Source organism: Takifugu rubripes, chromosome 3, assembly GCF_901000725.2.
Source record: "Takifugu rubripes chromosome 3, fTakRub1.2, whole genome shotgun sequence".
NCBI lineage: Eukaryota > Metazoa > Chordata > Actinopteri > Tetraodontiformes > Tetraodontidae > Takifugu > Takifugu rubripes.
Genome location: NC_042287.1, coordinates 88,955 through 110,422, shown reverse-complemented (window position 1 = coordinate 110,422; position 21,468 = coordinate 88,955). Strand labels below are relative to the sequence as shown.

Sequence of the window (21,468 nt, the reverse complement as noted above, 5' to 3'; positions counted from 1 at the left end):
TAATCTCACTTTAGCATTGTATCACAGAAATCAGTGATTGGCGATCAAATACTATGAGTGAAAATACACTCTATGATTGTTTGTTTGTTTTTTTATAGAGGAAGTAGACATCTCTAATAAGCAGGCTTCAACTGCAGAAGTCATGTTGTTCGATGTTGCAAAAAGATCGTCTGAAACAGGTAAGCTTCTGTCTACTTGTCAGCTGTTGTACAATTTTTCTGCTTTACATCTGCATTTTCCCTGTATTTTCTGAATATTTCACATGTCGTGTATGTTATTTTTCAATATCAAGTGTAGCTAATCTATTAAATAAAAAAAATATCCACTAATTCCACAGAGCCATTAGATCCCTCAAAGGACACAGAGAAAACAGGTAAAGATTATGCTAACTGCCCTGTAGTTTTCACTTCTACTTTGGTTTCTTGTTTAGAAGGATTTATAACAAAATTATTAAATACTATAATATTACCAAACTCAGATGTGCCCAAGAAAAAGAAAAAATCTAAACACCTGTCTGCTTATCCTCCTCTGCACAGGTAAAGTTGACAATTAGATTTCATTAATATTGAAATTACTCAATCATGATGTCTGTGTAAATTCTCAGTCATCCAGGTCATTGTATCCAAGGTAGTTTTCTCTGTCAACTGGACTGGGTTTCTTCTCTTGAAGACGTTTCTCCTTCTATCCAGAAGGCTTCTTCAGTTCTGAAATCGCTGGGGAGAGAGCTTGAAAATATACAGCCCCTGTGGACCATCTGCATGCTAATGATCTGGATGGTCACCTGAGAGTCGTTAGCAGGGTCGTTGGTCGGGTCGTTCACCTAGTTTCTGTTGAGGTGTCTCCCCTTTGTCTGCTGGATCACATGGTGGTGGGTCACTGGGTCTCCTGAAATGGTGTGAACGTTTGTTTTGCTGTTGGAAGGAGTGGAGGACTGCATTGTATGTGGGTGACAGGAAGTGCCTCAGGCCACCACCTCTGTTTAAGGATGGTTTTTCCAATTTAACATGGATAGCTTCCTTGACCCCCCTCTCAGACCAGCGGTCTTCTCTGGCCAGTATCCGTACCTGGCTGTCCTGGAAGGAGTGCCCACTCTCCTTTAGGAGTAGGTGGACTGCTGAATCCTGACCTGAAGAGGTGGCGCGTCTGTGTTGTGCCATTCTTCTGTGGAGAGGTTGTTTGGTTTCCCCAATGTACAGTTCCTTGCATTTCTCCTGGCACTGTACAGCATAAACAACATTACTTTGTTTGGGTCTGGGTGTCTTGTCCTTCAGGTGTACTAACCTCTGTCTGAGAGTGTTGCTGGGTTTGAAATGAACCGGTATGTCGTGTTTCTGGAGGATCCTCCTAAACTTCTCCGAGACTCCGGACAGATCGGGGATGGAAACGCTGCGGCGTTTGTTTCTCTCCTCCTCTCCTTTGCTGAGGTCTCACTTTCTTGAGGTTTTGGTGAAGGCCCAGTCTGGGTAGCCACATGTTTTGAGAGCTGTCTCAATGTGGTCCTGGTCCTTCTTCCTGCCTTGGGATGTGGTGGGTATTTCTCTGGCCCGGTGTTGGAGAGTTCTGATCACTCCCAGCTTGTGTTCCAGTGGGTGTGAGAGTCAAACTGGAGGTACTGGTCGGTATGTGTAGGTTTTCTGTAGACTTTGATGGTGAGATTTCTGTCCTCAGTGATCTTGACCGCGCAGTCCAGAAAGGCCAGACTGTTTCCTTTTACATCTTCCTGGGTGAATTTTACATGCTGGTCTGTTTTGTTGAGGTGATCGGAGAACACTTCCAATTCTTGTGTTTGAATTTTGACGCAGGTGTCATCCACATACCTGAACCAGTGGCTTGGCGCAGTTCCTGTGAAGGATGTCAGGGCCTGGGATTCCATCTTCTCCATGTATAGATTGGCAACTATGGGGGATACTGGTGAACACATGGCACAGCCATGTTTCTGCCTGTAGATGCCTCTGTACTGGAAATAGGTGGTGTTCAAACACAGGTCCAGCATGGTAGTGTGAGTCCACTGACCTTTTGAGCAAAGTCTTGGGGGAAAAAAAAAACTCCCAAGACTTTGCTCAAAAGGTCAGTGGACTCACACTACTTCCAGAAGAGACTATGGTATCCTATGATGTCACGTCACTCTTCACGTGCATCCCCACCTATTTCCAGTACAGAGAAGGCTTCTACAGGCAGAAACATGGCTGTGCCATGGGCTCACCAGTATCCCCTATAGTTGCCAATCTATACATGGAGAAGGTGGAATCCCAGGCCCTGACATCCTTCACAGGAACTGCGCCAAGCCACTGGTTCAGGTGTGTGGACGACACCTGGGTCAAAATTCAAACACAAGAATTGGAAGCGTTCTCTGATCACCTCAACAAAACAGACCAGCATGTAAAATTCACCCGGGAAGAGGTAAAAGGAAACAGTCTGGCCTTTCTGGACTGCGCAGTCAAGATCACTGAGGACAGAAACCTCACCATTGAAGTCTACAGAAAACCTACACATACCGACCAGTACCTCCAGTTTGACTCTCACCACCCACTGGAACACAAGTTGGGAGTGATCAGAACTCTCCAACACCGGGCCAGAGAAATACCCACCACATCCCAAGGCAGAAAGAAGGAACAGGACCACATTAAGACAGCTCTCAAAACATGTGGCTACCCAGACTGGGCCTTCACCAAAACCTCAAGAAAGCGAGACCCCAGCAAAGGAGAGGAGGAGAGAAACAAACGCCGCAGCGTTTCCATCCCCGATCTGTCCGGAGTCTCTGAGAAGTTTAGGAGGATCCTCCAGAAACACGACATACCGGTTCATTTCAAACCCAGCAACACTCTCAGACAGAGGCTGGTCCACCTGAAGGACAAGACACCAAGACCCAAACAAAGTAATGTTGTTTATGCTGTACAGTGCCAGGAGAAATGCAAGGAACTGTACATTGGGGAAACCAAACAACCTCTACACAGAAGAATGGCACAACACAGACGCGCCACTTCGTCAGGTCAAGATTCAGCAGTCCACTTACACCTAAAGGAGAGTGGGCACTCCTTCGAGGACAGCCAAGTACGGATACTGGCCAGAGAAGACCGCTGGTTTGAAAGGGGGGTCAAGGAAGCTATCCATGTCAAATTGGAAAAACCATCCTTAAACAGAGGTGGTGGCCTGAGGCACTTCCTGTCACCCACAACAATGCAGTCCTCCACTCCTTCCACCAACAAACCAAACGTTCACACCATTCCAGGAGACCTGGAGACTCATCACCATGTGATCCAGCAGACAAAGGGGAGACACCTCAACAGAAACTAGGTGAACGACCCGACCAACGACCCTGCTAACGACTCTCAGGTGACCATCCAGATCATTAGCATGCAGATGGTCCACAGGGGCTGTATATTTTCAAGCTCTCTCCCCAGCGATTTCAGAACTGAAGAAGCCTTCTGGATAGAAGGAGAAACGTCTTCAAGAGAAGAAACCCAGTCCAGTTGACATAGAAGACTACCTTGGACTCAATCATGACGAATTTAAAATTAATAATGTTTTAATTTCTATATCACAAAGCATGCTTCTAAGGAAAGAAGGCAAAAAGATGACTAAAGATTCAAATGGTATGACCAAAACTTTATTTTAATGTCCGTACTGTAAGATTCTAATTGTGTTTTTTGTAGTTAATTCTCATCTAAAATACTTGCTCTTTATTGCAGAAGAAGACAACTGTCTAAATGACAGCAGTTCTGTTCCAGGACCGTCAAAATTGCCAGGTAGAGTTGTTCTGGCTCTCCTTTGTCTTGTGGGCATCATTGTTATCTAAATTTTCTTGAGGCATTTGAGACTCCCCAGCAAGCAACAGTGGCAGGAAAAACTCACTTTTACACAGGGCAAACAGGACAGGGAAAAGACAATGAGGAGAGCAATAAATATGTTAAAACTGTTATGTTTGTTACCAAAATACGTAGATCTAAAAAAGAGTCATTGGGGTCAAAAGTCGGGGTGTAACTATGTCTGGAGCTAAAGATGCTAATCTTTAGTCACGCTCTGTCCCGCAGCTACGCTAACGTGGAAAAAGTGCAGCAACGAGGGCCGCGCGCTGATGCAGCTGGACTTCCAGCAGTTCCTCATGAAGCTGGAGAAGCTGACGGACCTGCGACCCATCCCCGACAAAGAGTTCGTGGAGACCTACATCAAGGCTTATTATCTCACGGAGAACGACATGGAGCAGTTCATCAAGAAGTTAGCTGACCTTTGCTGTCCTTCAGGAGTACTCCATGAAGCAGCTAGCCAACCTGGTGAACGTTTGCCTGGGCTCCCACATAAACAAGAAGGCTCGTCAGAAGCTCCTCGCCGCCATCGATGACATCGACAGACCAAAGAGATAGACAGGCGGCGGCGGACCTCAGGGGCATCGAACAGCCACATCTCAGCAGGAACCTCAGTGTGCAATGTCTTTATTTTCTGTTCCGAGCATTTATGCTCTCGGAAACACCAACTACAAATACTACAACATTCACTCTAACGGTTTGGGTAAATCCAGTCCTCGGGGGCTGGATTCAATCCAGGTTTTCCATCTGACAGGTAGAGAAGCGTTCATCTTGGGTTCCAGTTCATGCTTTCTGCCTGGTAGGACACAAAACCCGGCTTGTACCGGCCCTCGAGAACTGGATTTGCCCATCCCTGCTCTAATGATAATGCTTCAGGAACTGTTCTAGCAGTATTCCCAACTCCGCAGATGTTTCCGAGCTGCTCCATCATTCCGGGCTGAACATCAGCTGGCAAATTAAAACTACAGAGAAGACAAATCCAGTGAGATTTAGAGGAACTAAGTTTGTTACTCCACAGTTTCATCTGACCGAATGTAAACGAGAGAATGCTAACTGGAATTAGCATTGGGTGACTCCCCAGCAAGCAACAGTGGCAGGAAAAACTCACTTTTACACAGGGCAAACAGGACAGGGAAAAGACAATGAGGAGAGCAATAAATATGTTAAAACTGTTATGTTTGTTACCAAAATACGTAGATCTAAAAAAGAGTCATTGGGGTCAAAAGTCGGGGTGTAACTATGGAGCCAGTGATACCAGCAGATAAGTAAATATAAAAACTACAGAATTGATGGGTTAATGGATGATTCAAGCTCTACAAATCAGATGGTGGGAGAGAGGATATGGTAGAATATGAGAGGGAAGATAGAGGGAGAGAGAAAAGAGGGAGAACATGGAAGAGAGAAAGAGGTGACAAGACAGGAGGGGATCAGAGGAGAGAGGACAAGAGAGCAATGAAGGTCTAATCCTACAGACAGAAATCAGGAAAAAAAGTGAAACACTTGGATGTACATTCGTAATGTATCTGCTGTTAAGTTGATATATGAGATGATATACTAGATTTACAGTAACTACAAAGTTTAATTTCTGTTGCAGCTACAGACATCCAAAAACCGTTTCAACAGAGACCTCGGAGTGAAGAAGAAAAGGCAGCTGTCTGGAGACAGTTAGGGAACAACATCATTTTACAGAAAGTTCCCAGGAAACAATTGTGTGTTGATGCAATTAAGGCAGAACCAGTTCTCCATCAACGAACATGGAAAGATGTTAAGTACCATGTTCACAAGAAGATTGCATTTGAGAAACGGAAGAATTAAGCTCACTTTGATTAATAAGGTCGTGCAGAATTTTTTCTCTGCCCTCTTTTTTTTTAATTAGCAGATAGATTTTTTTTGTTTACAAGAGATTTTGAAGTTTTATTATGTAACTGTTGTTGTTGTTTAGAATTGTTAAATATGTTGAATAAAATAATTTTACTGTTCCTACATATTCTTAAACTTTCTTATATACATGATAAAATAAGAGACTAAGACTCTGACACTTCTTAGAAGGTGCCCATTCAATCAATTAAGCACCTGGGCAGCTCTTTCTCTCAGCAAAGGTGTGTTCAATAAAATTGGACATACATTTTTGTATTTTACTGGAACAGATTTAAAATTGAAGAAGTCACAAATGTAACATTAAACATTATATTGATGCCAAAAACCCACATTTATAAGTTCAGAACAATGTTATAATTTAAATTATTATAATTAATAAAAATATAATTTTATTAATAAATATTCAAGAAGTAATTAATACCAACACAAGAATTACATGATGTATAATGCTAACAACTAAATATGAATCTTCATATGAAAACCAAAAAATCCACACTTGCATTATTAAAATTTCTTGATATTTAATTGAGTAGAAACAGTGAGGATACACACTTCCGAAATCTATCCGAAATCTACCTAGTAACAAAGGATGGTCCTCGCAAGTTGGTCAGGAATTGTTTAGTTTTTTTAACGTTGTGTTTTCTCACATTTGAAGTCACAGTCTGGCTCTATACTCCCATCTTGTGAAACTTTTGTATTTTGCACTATTGTAACATCAGTGGAAAAGGTTGCCCTCACAAATAATGTGGGGAATTGTGCCCTCACAGGTTGATAAAGACAAGTATGTGTGTGTGTGTGTGTGTGTGTGTGTGTGTGTGTGTGTGTGTGTGTGTGTGTGGACAGACGGCAGGTTGCCTGCTCCCAGACTGCTTGTGTGTTCACACACTCTATACATGATCGGGTGCATTGTGGGGCTGTAAGCTGGAGAACGTATCTCCGTGTTTCTGTCCTCCGGCTCTAACAGTAGACTGCCTTTACGTCTCCCTGTGGTGGAAGCAGCCGCTCTTTCTTGACCACCACAGGTTTTCCTGTTCCCTGACATTAACAGGTAGCGTTCTGCTCATCTACCATTACAGTTCACCATCACTTCCTGTTCTGATACATGACCCTTGGAACAGCCGTGTTAGTTGCAAACGTTGTCTGAAATGTGGCGTTCCTGCCATGACAACTGGACAGGTAGCTACAGGGACGTTCCACACATCCAGGCTACAAAAGAGTACAAAACTATGTGAGGAAACAACATAGGAAGACAGAACCTCATGAAACAGGAAGAGCAGGAGGGAGGGGCTTGTTAGACAGGTGGAGGACACTGGAGTGGTGAGACAGGTGAAGGACAAGAACAAAGATGGGAAATAATATAATACCCAAAACAAATAACTGGTCCAAAGACCCATTCTGTCAGGGAACGCTGCCTATACCCAGAGGAACAGAACCAGGACCACCGTGGCCCCTTCACTCCAGATCTTTGCACCCCAGCAGACGTGTTAGCAGACCAAATCAATGTCACTGACACTGGTGCCTCACCAGCAGTGTGATTATAACATTTGATTATCACATTTGATGTGATTATCACATTTGATGTGATTCTAACAGTTGATTATCACATTTAAAGTTATTATAACATTTGATTTTAACATTTGATCATTATATTTGATGTGATTATAACATTGATGTGATTATAACATTTGATTTTAAACATTTGATGTGATTATAACATTTGATTATAACATTTGATTATAACATTTGATGTGATTATAACAGTTGATTATCACATTTGATGTGATTATACATTTGATTTTAACATTTGATTATAATACATCATGTGATTATAACATTTGATGTCATTATAACATTTGATGTGATTATAACAGTTGATTATAACATTTGATGTGATTATAACATTTGATTTTAACATTTGATTATAATATATGATGTGATTATAACATTTGATGTGATTATAACATTTGATTTTAACATTTAATGTAAATTATAACATTTGATTATAACATTTGATTATAATATTTGATGTGATTATAACATTTGATTATAATATTTGATGTGATTATAACAGTTGATTATCACATTTGATATGATTATAACAGTTGATTATCACATTTGATGTGATTATAACATTTGATTATAATATTTGATGTGATTATAACATTTTATTCAGACGAAACAACTCCTGAAATCTCAGGATGTCATTCGACTGGACCCACTAGCAGTCATCACAACTGTCGGGTCACTAGTGGGATATAAATATTCAGGATTAGATGTCTTCACATGAGGAGCAGAATCCAGCCTGTGTGTGTGTGTGCGTGTGTGTGTGTACACATCATCCTTGATGTTCTGTGTTGTGTGAATGTGATCTCCAGGCTCATGTTCCTCTCATCTTCTGTGTTCTGGAATGCTGATGGGCTGCGTGTTGTTCTGGGTCACTGTGGAACGGGGTGCCAGCTGGGTCTCGGTCCCCATGTTGTTGACAATGGCCTCATAGCGACACTGCTATCATACTCATACACACCTGTAATGAAGTGTTTCTATGGGCGACACCTTTAAAAAGCAGCTGCTTCAATCAGCACCTTCAAAATAAAAGCATGAAGCTGCTGATGGATGAATGGAAGCAGAACCAACAGGAAACAACAAGTTGAGGATTTTCATTACCTGTTGGTTCTGTTTACACCATCCATCCACCCATCCATCCATCCATGCATCCATCCATGCATGTATGTTGGTTGGATCCAAAACTTGATTGTGTTTTCTGCAGATTGTGAGACTCCAGCTCTGAACAAACTGATTGGTTGACGGAGGACTTCCTGGCCATGGCGAGCCGACTCCTGCACTTCCTGCTCTTCACCCTGACCCTCTGCTTGGCCCACTGCTCCACTGGCCAGCATCTGAAGCCCCGCCTTCAGAGAGAGCGTCGCAATATCCGGCCCAACATCATCCTGATCATGACAGACGACCAGGACATAGAGCTGGGTGAGGGACACCTGCGGAGGCATCTGTAAATTCACCATAAAGTGGATCCTGAATGGAGATCTGTGTCTGCAGGATCAATGCAGGTGATGAATAAGACTCGTCGTATTATGGAGGAGGGCGGGACCTGGTTCTCAAACGCCTTCGTCACCACCCCCATGTGCTGCCCGTCACGTTCCAGTATGCTGACAGGAAAGTAAGGCTCTCCCCGATTTGGAGTGTCTCCCGTTACCGTGACAATAGTGACCCTTTTGATATGTTGTCAGATACGTTCACAACCACAACACCTACACCAACAATGAGAACTGCTCGTCCATGTCGTGGCAGCGGCAGCATGAGCCTCGCACGTTTGGAGTCTACCTCAACAACACTGGATACCGCACAGGTACACACACACACACACACACACACACACACACACACACACACACACACACACACACACACACACACACACACACACACACTTTAAATGCTGCTCTTTCTCTTTTGGCGCTGCACAGCAGCATTCGCTGGTATTTCCATGTGTGTTTTGATAACGGTTGCTGTATGTTGGGATTGACTGTGCATCCCACCCACCCCAGCCTTCTTTGGAAAATATCTCAATGAGTATAATGGCTCATATGTTCCCCCCGGGTGGAAGGAGTGGCTCGGACTGGTGAAGAACAGCCGCTTCTACAACTACACACTGAGCCGCAATGGATTCCGAGAGAAACACGGAGCAGAGTACCCACAGGCACGGACGCACACGCACACACACACACACACACGACTAGGTGAAAAACTTTCCCACACAGCAACAAAGTAAATGGAATACAAAGTCCAGCATGATTGAGTAGAATTCAAATGTCAGTAGAAATCTTTTACTTCCTCTCTTACAACAATAACTGTGTGTGTGTGTGTGTGTGTGTGTGTGTGTGTGTGTGTGTACACAGGACTACCTGACTGACCTCATCACGGCAGAGTCAATGCGATACTTCCGTTACTCAAAGCGTGTTTATCCTCACCGTCCTGTGCTGATGGTGCTGAGCCATGCTGCTCCGCATGGACCAGAAGATTCTGCACCACAGTACAGCACCGCCTTCCCTAATGCGTCGCAGCACATGTATGCACACACACACACACACACGTACACCCATACACACACGTTCCATCACAGTGGCTCAGGGTCTCACGCTCACGTCTGTGTCCTTGTTCATGTCGGACAGCCATTTTTATGGTTATAGTGAGGTTATAAAACCTGTCTTTGTGACCCCTTCACCCCCACACTGACACCTGTGCAGTCTCAGAGCTGGAGGATCCAGTTACCTGGTTGTTCTCAGAGATGAGTGCAGGCTTTCAGCCATTCAGGCAGCAGAAAGGCGTCCAGCATTGTGTCGGGTTATTTCTGTCCCACCACATCAGTTTAATTATGGAGCAGAAGAGTAAATGAGTTGGCTGATGGGGAACATTCATTATCCACATCCAACACACTGACAAACCGTCAGAAAACTGGGACCTGTGTGTGTGTGTGTGTGTGTGTGTGTGTGTGTGTGTGTGTGTGTGTGTGTGTGTGTGTGTGTGTGTGTGTGTGTGTGTGTGTGTGTGTGTGTGTGTGTGTGTGCGTGCGTGCGTGCGTGCGTGTGTGTGATATTAATGAACAGACAACAGCTGGAGCATGTAGCCTCCTTATCAACTGATTAGTTGAGGACAAGCAAATGAATTCTTTTGTTCGATTCTCGTGGCTTTTAATTCACTTTGGTTAACTTGTTTCACCAGTCAGATGATTTTAAAGCTGATCCACAATGCAAACAGGAGAAAAGTCGAGGATAAGAAGGCCGACAGAACAACTTAGCCAAGCCCAAATGTAAGATGACATCTCTACCAGAGGGCAGAAAGATGTTTGGACTTCATTTCTGCTGATGAATGGTGTCGTCCAGCATTAACTGGTCCCAAGGAGCATCTGGCAGGCGGTTTCTAAGGATATGCCACATCGCATTTGCTCTCCAATCGCATCTTCTGCAGCGTTTTTTAGGCGTTGTTCTCCTTGCCAAACTCTTTGTTTTCTGAGTGACGTATTGGTGCCACTTACTGTATGACTTGAGGAATTCTGTCTGTTTACACTCAGTCTTACTTAGTTGTTTAAGTTTTTATCTATTTATGTTCTCTGTTCTATTTTATTGCCCAGCTGGATGAAGAGCTACTGGTGTTAAGTGGGATGGAAATAAGATTGTTCTTAGTTTGTAGGCAGTCAGATGCTCACGTATGTGTCACGCACAGCAGCACAACCCTAGAATCAAGCCTCATGTGACTGATGAAAGTTGCTTCTTCAACATTGTTTTTCCACCCTTTTCTTCCTGTTTGACCCTTCTGTCCTGTCCTCCAGCACCCCCAGCTATAATTACGCTCCAAACCTAGACAAACACTGGATCATGCGCTACATTGGCCCCATGAAGCCCATTCACATGGAGTTCACCAACGTGCTGCAGAGGAAACGGCTTCAGACGCTGCTGTCTGTGGATGACAGCGTAGAGAAGGCAGGCTCCGAGGCAGATCACGTGAGGGCGGCGCAAGGCTGCTTGCAGCGTCTCCTCATGCCTCTGTCTCTGTATTGCAGTTATATAACATGTTGGTGGAGCTGGGCGAACTGGACAACACATACATCATCTACACGTCCGACCATGGTTACCACATTGGGCAGTTTGGCCTTGTCAAAGGTGACAAAGCACAAGACACAACATTCGCAGCACCAGTGCTTCTTATTAAATATGCACAGGATGTTGGAACAGGAAAAGCTGTCCGGCTGCTTCTGTTTTCCACGGTTTGGTGGCGTAAACTGTCACTCAAACATTGTTGCCTCACAAACGTTGACGTCATCCTGGCGGCTGTTGTAGAGCGTCATGATATTAAAACAGGTTCCCACAATCCACCTGTTTCTGCAGGTAAATCAATGCCGTATGAGTTTGACATCAGAGTCCCGTTCTTCATCAGGGGACCTAACGTGGAGCAAGGCAGCATGTAAACGCGCGCGCACACACACCCACACCCACCCACACACAAACACTGGGCAGGTTTGGAACGTTCATTTCTCTGTGTGTTTCTAAGCAACCCTCACATCGTCCTGAACATTGACCTGGCTCCCACCATCCTGGACATCGCTGGCCTGGACCCTCCTCCAGACATGGACGGGAAATCGGTCTTGACTGTGTTGGACACCGACAAATCTGCAAACAGGTACACGAGGACATGGGTAAAATTCCCATTCCATTTATGGTGGCCAAACGTGGTGTGGCCAGAGGCGTGAACCATGTGGAAAATGTCCCAGTGTGTTTTGGGATTTGTAGTCATTTCATGCAGCGAACAACAAAATAATTCTTTCCTGGAGGTTTCTGGATTAGAAACATGTGCTTTAGCTCCACAAGGGTGGTGCTGCTTATGCTATGAATGTAATATGAATGCGAGCCAGGTTAGTCTGAGCTGCAGTGAACTCACTGGCCTCCCACGCTTGACGTCATGAGGAATAAAATGTCATCTGACTTGAGTTGAACTGAGTGAAGTTAGTCTGAATCTGAGTGGAGCTTCAACTCAAACTGCCATGTTCCTCTCTAGATTCCAGCTGAACAGGAAGCCAAAGGTGTGGAGGGACTCCTTCCTGGTGGAGAGAGGGTAAATTCATCTCATTGCTGCTAGCTTAAGGCCAGCCTGTTACCTGTGCTCCACCCACCTCAGATGGCACCTTCTCCCAGTGTCGGTTGTCTGTGTTCTTTGGAGCATTGATCTGTAGGACAGGTTTGGGGATGTATGATTGTTCTCTTTTATGGTAAACAAGTGAAATGACATTTCCTTAAATGTCTCATGAAGTGATATGACAGTCTCCAACCCGTGTCCTGGTTCTGTCAACAGGAAGCTGCTGCACCAGAAGGTGAATGGAAAGGAGGTGACTCAGGAGGAGAACTTCCTGCCCAAACACCAACGAGTGAAGGATCTGTGTCAGAGAGCCGAGTACCAGACACCTTGTCAGCAGAGAGGACAGGTGACACAGGCGGCCATAACACACCTGAGCTCCTCCAGAGGGGGGTGCAGACACAATCAGAGCAGTAATTACTGGGAAGAAGGGAGCAGAATGGACAGAAGGCTGCCGACTCAGAGGGGATGTGGAGGGAAACGGGATTAGGAGAAACTTTCTGTTGATGCTTAATTACACTTGGCCAGAACAGTCCCCACAGCCAGCTGATCGGCCCTAAGCAAGCACATCTGCCAGCTGCTGGATGCTGTGTGTGTCTCTGTGTGTGTGTGTCTGTGTGTGTGTGTGTGTGTGTGTATGTCTGTGTGTGTGTGTGTGTATGTCTGTGTGTGTGTGTCTGTGTGTCTGTGTGTGTGTGTGTGTGTGTGTCTGTGTGTGTGTCTCTGTGTGTGTCTCTGTGTGTGTCTTTGTGTGTGTCTTTGTGTCTCTGTGTGTGTGTGTGTGTGTCTCTATCCATTCTGTCTGGGGAGCTCGCTCCAGTGAATGAAGCCATCTTTTGTCTCTTCCCTCGGTGCTGGAGCAGAAGTGGCAGTGTGTGGAGGACTCTACCGGGAAGCTTCGGCTTTTCAAGTGCAAGAATGACGGGGGGATGAACAGGAAGGTGCAGAGGGGCGCCGCCGGCCATCAGTGGTCGCTCAGCATCAAATCTCAGCTGTATCAGCGGTCCAACAGCTGCAACTGTGACCTCCAGAACCTTCTGCCACTGAGTCGGCGCCCATCCCTTATGAAGCCTTTCAACAACAAGCCTTTCTTCTCCAAAAAGAGTGAGTGCTCAGTTTCTCTGGTGGAGCGATCTTAGAACGCAGAGCAGCACTCAAACAGTCCCGTCAACATTGCAGTATGTAAAGTAGTGACACGAATAAGAGAAGGAACCTGACCCGTTCACCGACGCTCCTAACCGATCAGGAATAAGCAACAGGTAACAAAAGATGAGTAATCCAGGGTTCCACCCTGATATCAACACGAGGTTCCTCTTAAGGTTCCTTCAAGGCTTAAATGTCTGGCACAGACGTTGCCGCCTGGTTTCCTGGTGCTGTACTGCCCTCTAGTGGGGAGGTGTTTGTGTTCCCTGCAGTTGGACCACATCTGGATTCTGTTTTAAGCTCAGTTCCGTGTTTTCCTCAGAGTTCAAGGCCCTGAAGAGTTACTCCAGAAATCGTTTCAGCCGCTCTGTCCCAATGACAAACGGTTACCCTGGAAACGTCACTGTGGTGGGCGGGGCCCACTGGGCACAGCTAACGCCAGACAAGTCTGAAGGGGATTTCAGTGGGACGGGGCCTCTTCCGAGTCCTGTTTCCAACTCTCTCAAAGTCACACATAGGTACGTGTGTGTGTGAGAGAGAGTGAGAGAGAGAGTGAGAGAGAGAGAGAGAGAGAGATTATGTTCTTCTTTGGATTCTGGTGGAAAAATGAATGAATCTCAGTTCCGTGAGCCAAAGAATTACTGTCCATGTGGGAGCAACAGGGATGTTCTGCTGTTCCTCCGGTTCTGCTGCAGATGTTCTATTCTGGCTAACGCTACGGTTAAGTGTGACGGAGGACTTTATCAGTCTCTGCAAGCCTGGAAAGACCACAAGCTGCACATTGACCATGAGGTAACACCCTCTGAGCATCTGTGGCTGACGGAGGGAGGTTCTGTGGCTCAACGTTCTCTCCTCTGTTGTCAGATCGAGACTCTGCAGACAAAGATCAAGAACTTGAAGGAGGTCAGAGGTCACCTAAAGCGGGCCCGTCCACTGGATTGTGACTGTAACAAATACCTGTGAGTCCGATCCCACCGTGTCTGCATTCAGTAGGAAAGTTCTTCAGAACCTTTCAGAACAACATCTCCAGCTGGTGTTGATGTTTTCCAGGTATAAATCCAAACTGAAGAACAAGCTGAGGTACAGGGGAGGAGGTCTGCACCCCTTCAGGTGAGCCTGCCGCAGTCTTGGCTCTTGGCCCAGTCCCGTCCGTAAAGCAGGTTCCATGATCCAACTGATTATTGGCTTCACGCTGGCGTCAAGAGTGGCGTGAGCTGAAATGTAATCTGTCACGTGATGCAAAATAAATTGAATAAGAAGCTTTGAACGAAATTAAAAGGGACCCAAAGCAGACCCTTGAGGGATTGACCAGAGTTGTCAGATGAAGTAAGGTACGGTTTAAACCCTGTCTGTTCAGGAAGGATGGGGCTCGCAATAAAAAGATGTGGCTTCTAAAAGAGCAGAAGAGGAGGAAGAAAATGAGGAAGATGATCAAGAGGATCAGAAACAACGACACCTGTTCGATGCCTGGACTCACCTGCTTCACCCACGACAACCAGCACTGGCACACTGCGCCCTACTGGACATGTATGTCACATGTGTGACACTTGTTTCACACATGTTTCAGCCTCGTGTCTGACCAGAACCTCCGCTGCCTGATCTTACAGTGGGCTCCTTCTGTGCCTGCACCAGTGCCAACAACAACACCTACTGGTGTCTGAGGACCATAAACCAGACCCACAACTTCTTGTTCTGCGAGTTTGCCACAGGCTTCCTGGAGTACTTTGACCTCAACACTGACCCGTACCAGGTACGCACCAAAAAATCCTTTCACCCAGATAAGGGACCTTATAATGAGCAAGTTTTAAGAGTGGAATTACTGAATAAGTCACTGTAACATTGGTTTTGTGTGCGGACACAAACTATTAATAAAGAGATATCAGATAAAATGTGGGTTGATCCCACAGGAGGGAGTCCGCCTCCAGCACCCAGGCTCACGTCCAACGTCTGTGTCTTTGTCTCCAGCTGATAAACGCTGTCAGCTCTTTGGATCGGACGGTGCTCAACCAGCTCCACGTCCAGCTGATGGAGCTCAGAGGCTGCAGGGGACACAAGCAGTGTAATCCTCAGGGTACGACACCAAGCCCCCCTCCACACACACACACACACACACACACACACACACACACACACAGCTGGTACGGGACACAATACAGAGCGGAACTATCAAAATGCTAAAGTTTCACGTTGGAATCCTCCCTAATCGGCTCAGATCCGAACTGATCACAGTAAATATGGTTGCTCTGTGAGATGTTCCTCACCTCCAGGTTCAGTAGACCAGTAAACATGGTTGCTCTGTGAGATGTTCCTCACCTCCAGGTCCAGTAGACCAGTAAACATGGTTGCTCTATCATCAATCTTTATTTTTATCAATCTTTATTTATACAGCGTCTTTTACAATCAAAATTGTTTCAAGGCGCTTTCCAGAATCCCAGGGCCTGACCCCAGACAAGCAACAGTGGCAAGGAAAAACTCCCCTTTAACAGGAAGAAACCTTGAGCAGGACCAGGCTCATGTAGGGGGACCCTCCTGCTGATGGCCGGCTGGGTAAAGAGAGAGGAGAAGGGGGAGGAGAGGAGAGGAGAGGAGAGGAGAGGAGAAGGGGGAGGAGAGGAGAGGAGAGGAGAGGGGTAGAGGAGAGGAGAAGTAGAGTGAAGGGGAGGTAGAGGAGAGGAGAAGGAGGAGGAGGAGGAGGGGAAAGAGGAGAGGAGAGGGAGAGGAAAAGGAGAAGGAGGGGGAGAGGAGAGGAGAGGGAGAGGAGAGGGAGAGGAGAGGCACAGAGCACAGAAACACACATAAAAAATATGATGTACAATCACTTCAGCGGGGCCGGAGGTCATTATGCAGCTCCGAGGGCGGCGATACCTGTAAATAAATAGGGGGGGGGAGAAGCAGAAAAACTACACAAGAATCAGCATAACTAGTCTGCTTGATGAGGAGAGGAGAGGAGAGGAGAGGAGAGGAGAGGAGAGGAGAGGAGAGGAGAGGAAACCATGACCCAGTGAAGTGACAGAGGCCTGTCAGGTGATCATGTTTCTGGACCCCGGCAGCCTTGGCCTATAACAGCATAGCTAAGATGTGACCTAACGATTAGACGACCCCCTAAGTATGATAATTTGTCTGTCTATGATAGTAACTGGAACTACTGAATTAGTAACAATAAGCTTTTTCAAAGAGGTAGGTTTTGAGTCTGATCTTAAAAGTAGCGATGGAGTCAGCCTCCTGTACCTGGACAGGGAGCTGGTTCCATAGCAGGGGGGCCTGGTAGCTAAATGCTCGGCCCCCCATTCTACTCCTGGAAACTCTGGGAACCACAAGTAGACCAGCATTCTGAGAGCGGAGCGGTCTATTGGGCTGATAAGGTATCACTAGCTCCTCCAGGTAGGATGGAGCTAGGCCTCTGAGGACCTTGTAGGTCAAAAGAAGGGTTTTAAAAATGATTCTAAATTTAACGGGCAGCCAATGAAGCGACGCCATTACAGGAGTTATGTGATCTCTTTTGTCAATACCTGTCAGAACTCTGGCTGCAGCATTTTGGATCAACTGGAGGCTTCTTAAAGAGTTGTTTGGACACCCTGAAGAGTTACAGTAGTCCAGCCTGGAAGTAACAAATGCATGGACTAACTTTTCAGCATCATGCCGCGTCAGCAGTTTCCTGATCTTTGTGATGTTCCTCAAGTGAAAAAAGGCACTTCTAGAGACTAATTTAATGTGTGAGTTGAAGGAGAGATTTTGATCAAAAGTTACTCCTAGATTCCTCACAGAGAGACTAGATGTTAATGAGATACCATCTAGAGTGATCATGTGATCTAATCTATCCCTGAGAGGTTCAGGACCAAACACCATGACCTCAGTTTTTCCTGGGTTAAGGAGGAGGAAATTTGAAGACATCCAGGACTTTATGTCTTTAAGACAGGTCTGGAGCTTCACTAACTTCTCTGTCTCCTCGGGTTTCATGGATAAATAGAGCTGAGTGTCATCAGCATAACAATGAAAATTTATCCCATGCTGCCGAATAATGTTCCCTAAGGGAAGCATGTACAATGTGAAGAGGATTGGTCCGAGTACAGAACCTTGAGGAGCTCCATGGCTAACCCTACTGTATGAGGAGGGAACACCATGGACATGAGCAAACTGGTATCTATCAGATAAGTATGATCTAAACCAGTCTAGTGCTGTCCCTTTAATCCCAATCACATGTTCCAGTCTCTGTAACAGGATGCTGTGATCAACTGTATCAAAAGCAGCACTGAGGTCCAGCAGAACCAGCATAGAGACCAGTCCATGATCGGAAGCTATGAGAAGATCATTAGTGACTTTAAGAAGTGCTGTTTCTGTGCTGTGGTGAGCTCTAAAGCCTGACTGAAACATCTCAAACAGGCTGTTTCTCTGCAGGTGCTCCAGTAACTGAGTCACCACCACCTTCTCTAGAACTTTAGAGATAAAAGGAAGGTTGGATATTGGCCTATAATTTGCTAAGACATCAGGATCCAGTGATGGTTTTTTAAGCAACGGCTTAATCACTGCCACCTTGTAGGACCGGGGTACATAACCTGACACTAAAGAACCATTGATCTGGTCCAGGATAGAACTGCCTATCAATGGTAAAACATCCTTCAACAGGTGTGTTGGGACGGGATCTAAAAGACACGTGGTGGTCTTGGATTTCTGAATTAGCGATGACGCCTCAGAAAAATATATAGGGCTGAAGGAGCTTAAGGGCTCGTTGGAGACCCTGTATGTTCCCACAGTCAGCACATCTGGTGATGGTCCAGTTGTTGGGATGGCCTGGTTAGCTTTCTCTCTGATAGCTAGAACTTTATCAGTGAAGAAGCTCATGAAGTCTTCACCACTAAGGGAAGAAGGGATACGTGGATCTAAAACACTGTGACTCTTAGTTAATCTGGCCACAGTGCTGAAAAGAAACCTGGGGTTGCTCTTATTTTCCTCAATCAAAGAAGAAAAATAAGCTGTTCTAGCCTTGCGAAGGGCCTTTTTGTAAACTAATAGACAGTCTTTCCTGGCTACATGGTAGCTGTCTATTTTACAAGAATGCTACTTCCTTTCCAGTCTTCGCACTTTCTGCTTGAGGGTCCTGATATGTGAATTATACCAGGGGGCACACCTCCTCTGATTTACTATTTTCTTTTTCAGTGGGGCAACAGAATCAAGGGTGATTCTCAGTGAGGTTGCTGCACCTTCAGCAATAGAGTCAACCTCAGCAGGGCTAAGATTATAGTGATTGATCCCTGGGGACACACAGAGTGGTCCTGGGATCAGCACAGGGATCACTTCCTTAAACTTAGCTACAGCATTATCTGAAAGAAATCTCCTACAACCCGGTAAACAATTGTAAAATAACCGCCATACTGTATTTATTAAGTTATTATCCTCACTTGCTGCTTCTTTGCACTTCTGGTTAGATGCTAAACTGCATTTTGTTGCTCTGTACCTGTACATGTGCAATAACAATAAAGTTGAATCTAATCTAATCTAATCTAATCTATAGTAAGACTTCTATGAGATGCTCCTCACCTCCAGGTCCACTAGACCAGTAAACATGGTTGCTTTGTGAGATGTTCCTCACCTCCAGGTCCACTAGACCAGTAAACATGGTTGCTCTGTGAGATGCTCCTCACCTCCAGGTCCAGTAGACCAGTAAACATGGTTGCTTTGTGAGATGCTGCTCACCTCCAGGTCCACTAGACCAGTAAACATGGTTGCTCTGTGAGATGCTCCTCACCTCCAGGTCCAGTAGACCAGCCACCAGGTGCTCCTCTTTGGTTGTTGATGATTTTCTTTCTCTGCCTGCTCCTTTTCTAGCTTGTCTTCTGTAGCCTTGGTTGGTGCAACTTCTGATGATGCTTTCAAGGTCTCCTCAAAACTGACTCATGAATGCTGCTGTGGTTAAAAGAAAAGAATAGCGAGCAGAGCCGTGTGCACACTAACGGTCAGATTTCTCTTCAGCAGGAGGACATGCACACGGCATCTTTGATGACGACAGGTACGCACACACCAACACAGCTCATCTATGAAGGCATCATGTGATCACGCCTGACCATTGTAGCTCCGCCTGTCATTAAAGATCCACCAGTCAATGAAACGATCCAACGCTCTCAGTCCCACCTTCTCCTCTGAGGAGCCCCCAGATCTGACCAGTCACCCCTCTGGGGTGTGTTTGCTGCTGTGGCTGCTGCTGTGTGTAACAGTTTGTGTGCTTGTTGCATTAGGGCGTTTGAGCGAAAGAAGTGGCCAAAAGTGAAGAAACCTTCATCATCGTCATCATCTCGAACTTTGTGAGTCCCCCCCCCCATTTTGTTTTTCAGACGAGTGCATTCAAACAGAAACCCCATTTTTCTCTGTCAGCTGAAGTGTCACACACACACACACACACACACACACACACACACACACACACACACACACACACACACACACACACACACACACACACACACTTTCTGATTAATGCATGTCTGTGTTTGTCCAGAGGTCCAATTTGGGACGGCTGGAAGGGTTGAGCTTCCTGGTTGACTGGAGCAGGTTCGGACCCACAGGGTGCGTTTGTCCTTTGGGTCACAGCTGACAACCAACCACCCATCATCTGGCCCCCCCACTGCACTGGAGATCAGGAAGACACTGGGTCCAACCATTCCACGCACCTCTTCATCAGCTCCTCCTTTTCATTCCGTGTCAGGAGGAGGAGGAGGAGGAGACTGCACTGTTCTTCCATTTGGAGCAAAACTTCCTTCCAGAAGCGTTCCTTCGAGGTTCTGATCTGTCCATATTCACACATCCCTGAAGATGAACCCATGACATCGTGGCCACTTCCGTTGTTTCCTCCTCTACTGCTACTGTTGGCATGGTAACGGGTGAAGTGCTGCACTGCCGCAGGATGATGGAGACGCATGGCGTTCACACCTCCTGAACTCGGAGCACCTGATAACAGATTCCAATCCGTCGGCTTCTTCACCTGCTTCTTCCTGAACACTGATCTTATTGCGTTGTCGCTCAGCTTCTCGGACCCATTTGAAATGTTGTGTTCTCTCTTCTGGCTGGTTGTGATTAAAACTCCGGGCTGCCGTCGTCGCTCCTCACCTCCCAGTTTAGGGGAACCTCCTTAACTGGGATGTCAACTGTGATGTCATTAGTTCTCTGGTCTAATGTGTTGGGGTTTTATTTAAACACAGTTTTTGCTTAGTTTGTCAGGAAAAATTAACTTTAAAGCTCAGATAACCTTAGCTTGGTCACATTTTAGGCCTTTTCTTCGGTTTGACTCCAACCTCCAGCCTGGCATCCAGAATAACTGATCACTTTGTGTTTCTGGGCTAAAATAAGGAGCTTAAAAACCTACGTTTGCACATCTTTAGCCAAACGGCGTTCCTCATACTGCCACTGCTTTCTACATAATTCAAAACTTTTAACTCCTGGTGTCTCCTCTGTGGTGCTGTTCTAGTGTCTAACAACTATAGAGAAAAAAAATCAAGCTATCGAATGTATTTGTGAATATATATGGTGTGTTGTAGCTGGGATGTTGTTGACCAGCTCAGATGTTGTGAACTGGACACACGCTGAAGGAAAAGTGCACTTTGACTGGAGAACAGAGTTGGACGGAAGCAGCAGCAGCAGCTGGTGGACATGTGCCATGTGACAGACATGTACGGTGGAACTTTGGGTAACGGTGATTGTCTTAGTTTGTGCGTCACGTGTTAAATGCCAGTTGTACAGATTGTTTGTGTTAAATTCTAAGAATTAAACAACCTTTTCATTAAAACAGCAGCTTGTTGCTAATGAATCCACACAGAAAACATGTAAGCAGCATAAAAACGTTGAATGCAGAAGTACGAGGCAGATCAGTGACGTCTGAAAGAGCTGGAGGATTCATTCTGTGTCACATGGTGTCCTAGGCGATGCTCAGAGACATGTGGGTTAATTTAGTCACCAATTTGACTTAAATATGGACTTCACAGATTTATCCGTCATTAAAATAAATGCAAATATG

The 21,468-nt window shown here is 45.6% G+C and overlaps 1 protein-coding gene across 6 annotated transcripts in view; it reads left to right on the top strand.

Annotated features, from left to right (window-relative positions):
* Positions 1 to 21,242, top strand: part of sulf2b (sulfatase 2b) — a 59,768-nt gene extending 38,526 nt beyond the window's left edge. For 2 of the 6 annotated variants that reach the window (XM_029833153.1, XM_029833154.1), the window contains exons 2-23: positions 8,449 to 8,663; positions 8,736 to 8,856; positions 8,927 to 9,045; positions 9,245 to 9,396; positions 9,596 to 9,765; positions 11,026 to 11,176; positions 11,257 to 11,356; positions 11,582 to 11,657; positions 11,745 to 11,873; positions 12,249 to 12,305; positions 12,543 to 12,672; positions 13,187 to 13,427; positions 13,789 to 13,984; positions 14,129 to 14,258; positions 14,331 to 14,425; positions 14,517 to 14,576; positions 14,824 to 14,993; positions 15,074 to 15,216; positions 15,432 to 15,537; positions 19,434 to 19,470; positions 19,697 to 19,762; positions 19,957 to 21,242. In XM_029833153.1, coding sequence (XP_029689013.1) covers positions 8,504 to 8,663; positions 8,736 to 8,856; positions 8,927 to 9,045; positions 9,245 to 9,396; positions 9,596 to 9,765; positions 11,026 to 11,176; positions 11,257 to 11,356; positions 11,582 to 11,657; positions 11,745 to 11,873; positions 12,249 to 12,305; positions 12,543 to 12,672; positions 13,187 to 13,427; positions 13,789 to 13,984; positions 14,129 to 14,258; positions 14,331 to 14,425; positions 14,517 to 14,576; positions 14,824 to 14,993; positions 15,074 to 15,216; positions 15,432 to 15,537; positions 19,434 to 19,470; positions 19,697 to 19,762; positions 19,957 to 19,987 — 2,640 coding nt within the window. In that variant the 5' untranslated portion in view covers positions 8,449 to 8,503 and the 3' untranslated portion in view covers positions 19,988 to 21,242. Of the gene's footprint in view, positions 1 to 8,448; positions 8,664 to 8,735; positions 8,857 to 8,926; positions 9,046 to 9,244; positions 9,397 to 9,595; positions 9,766 to 11,025; positions 11,177 to 11,256; positions 11,357 to 11,581; positions 11,658 to 11,744; positions 11,874 to 12,248; positions 12,306 to 12,542; positions 12,673 to 13,186; positions 13,428 to 13,788; positions 13,985 to 14,128; positions 14,259 to 14,330; positions 14,426 to 14,516; positions 14,577 to 14,823; positions 14,994 to 15,073; positions 15,217 to 15,373; positions 15,538 to 19,433; positions 19,471 to 19,696; positions 19,763 to 19,956 lie in introns of all 6 variants that reach the window. The other 4 variants (XR_003887752.1, XR_003887751.1, XM_029833155.1 and 1 more) reach the window with 4 other exon arrangements.
* Positions 21,243 to 21,468: the final 226 nt, after the last annotated feature.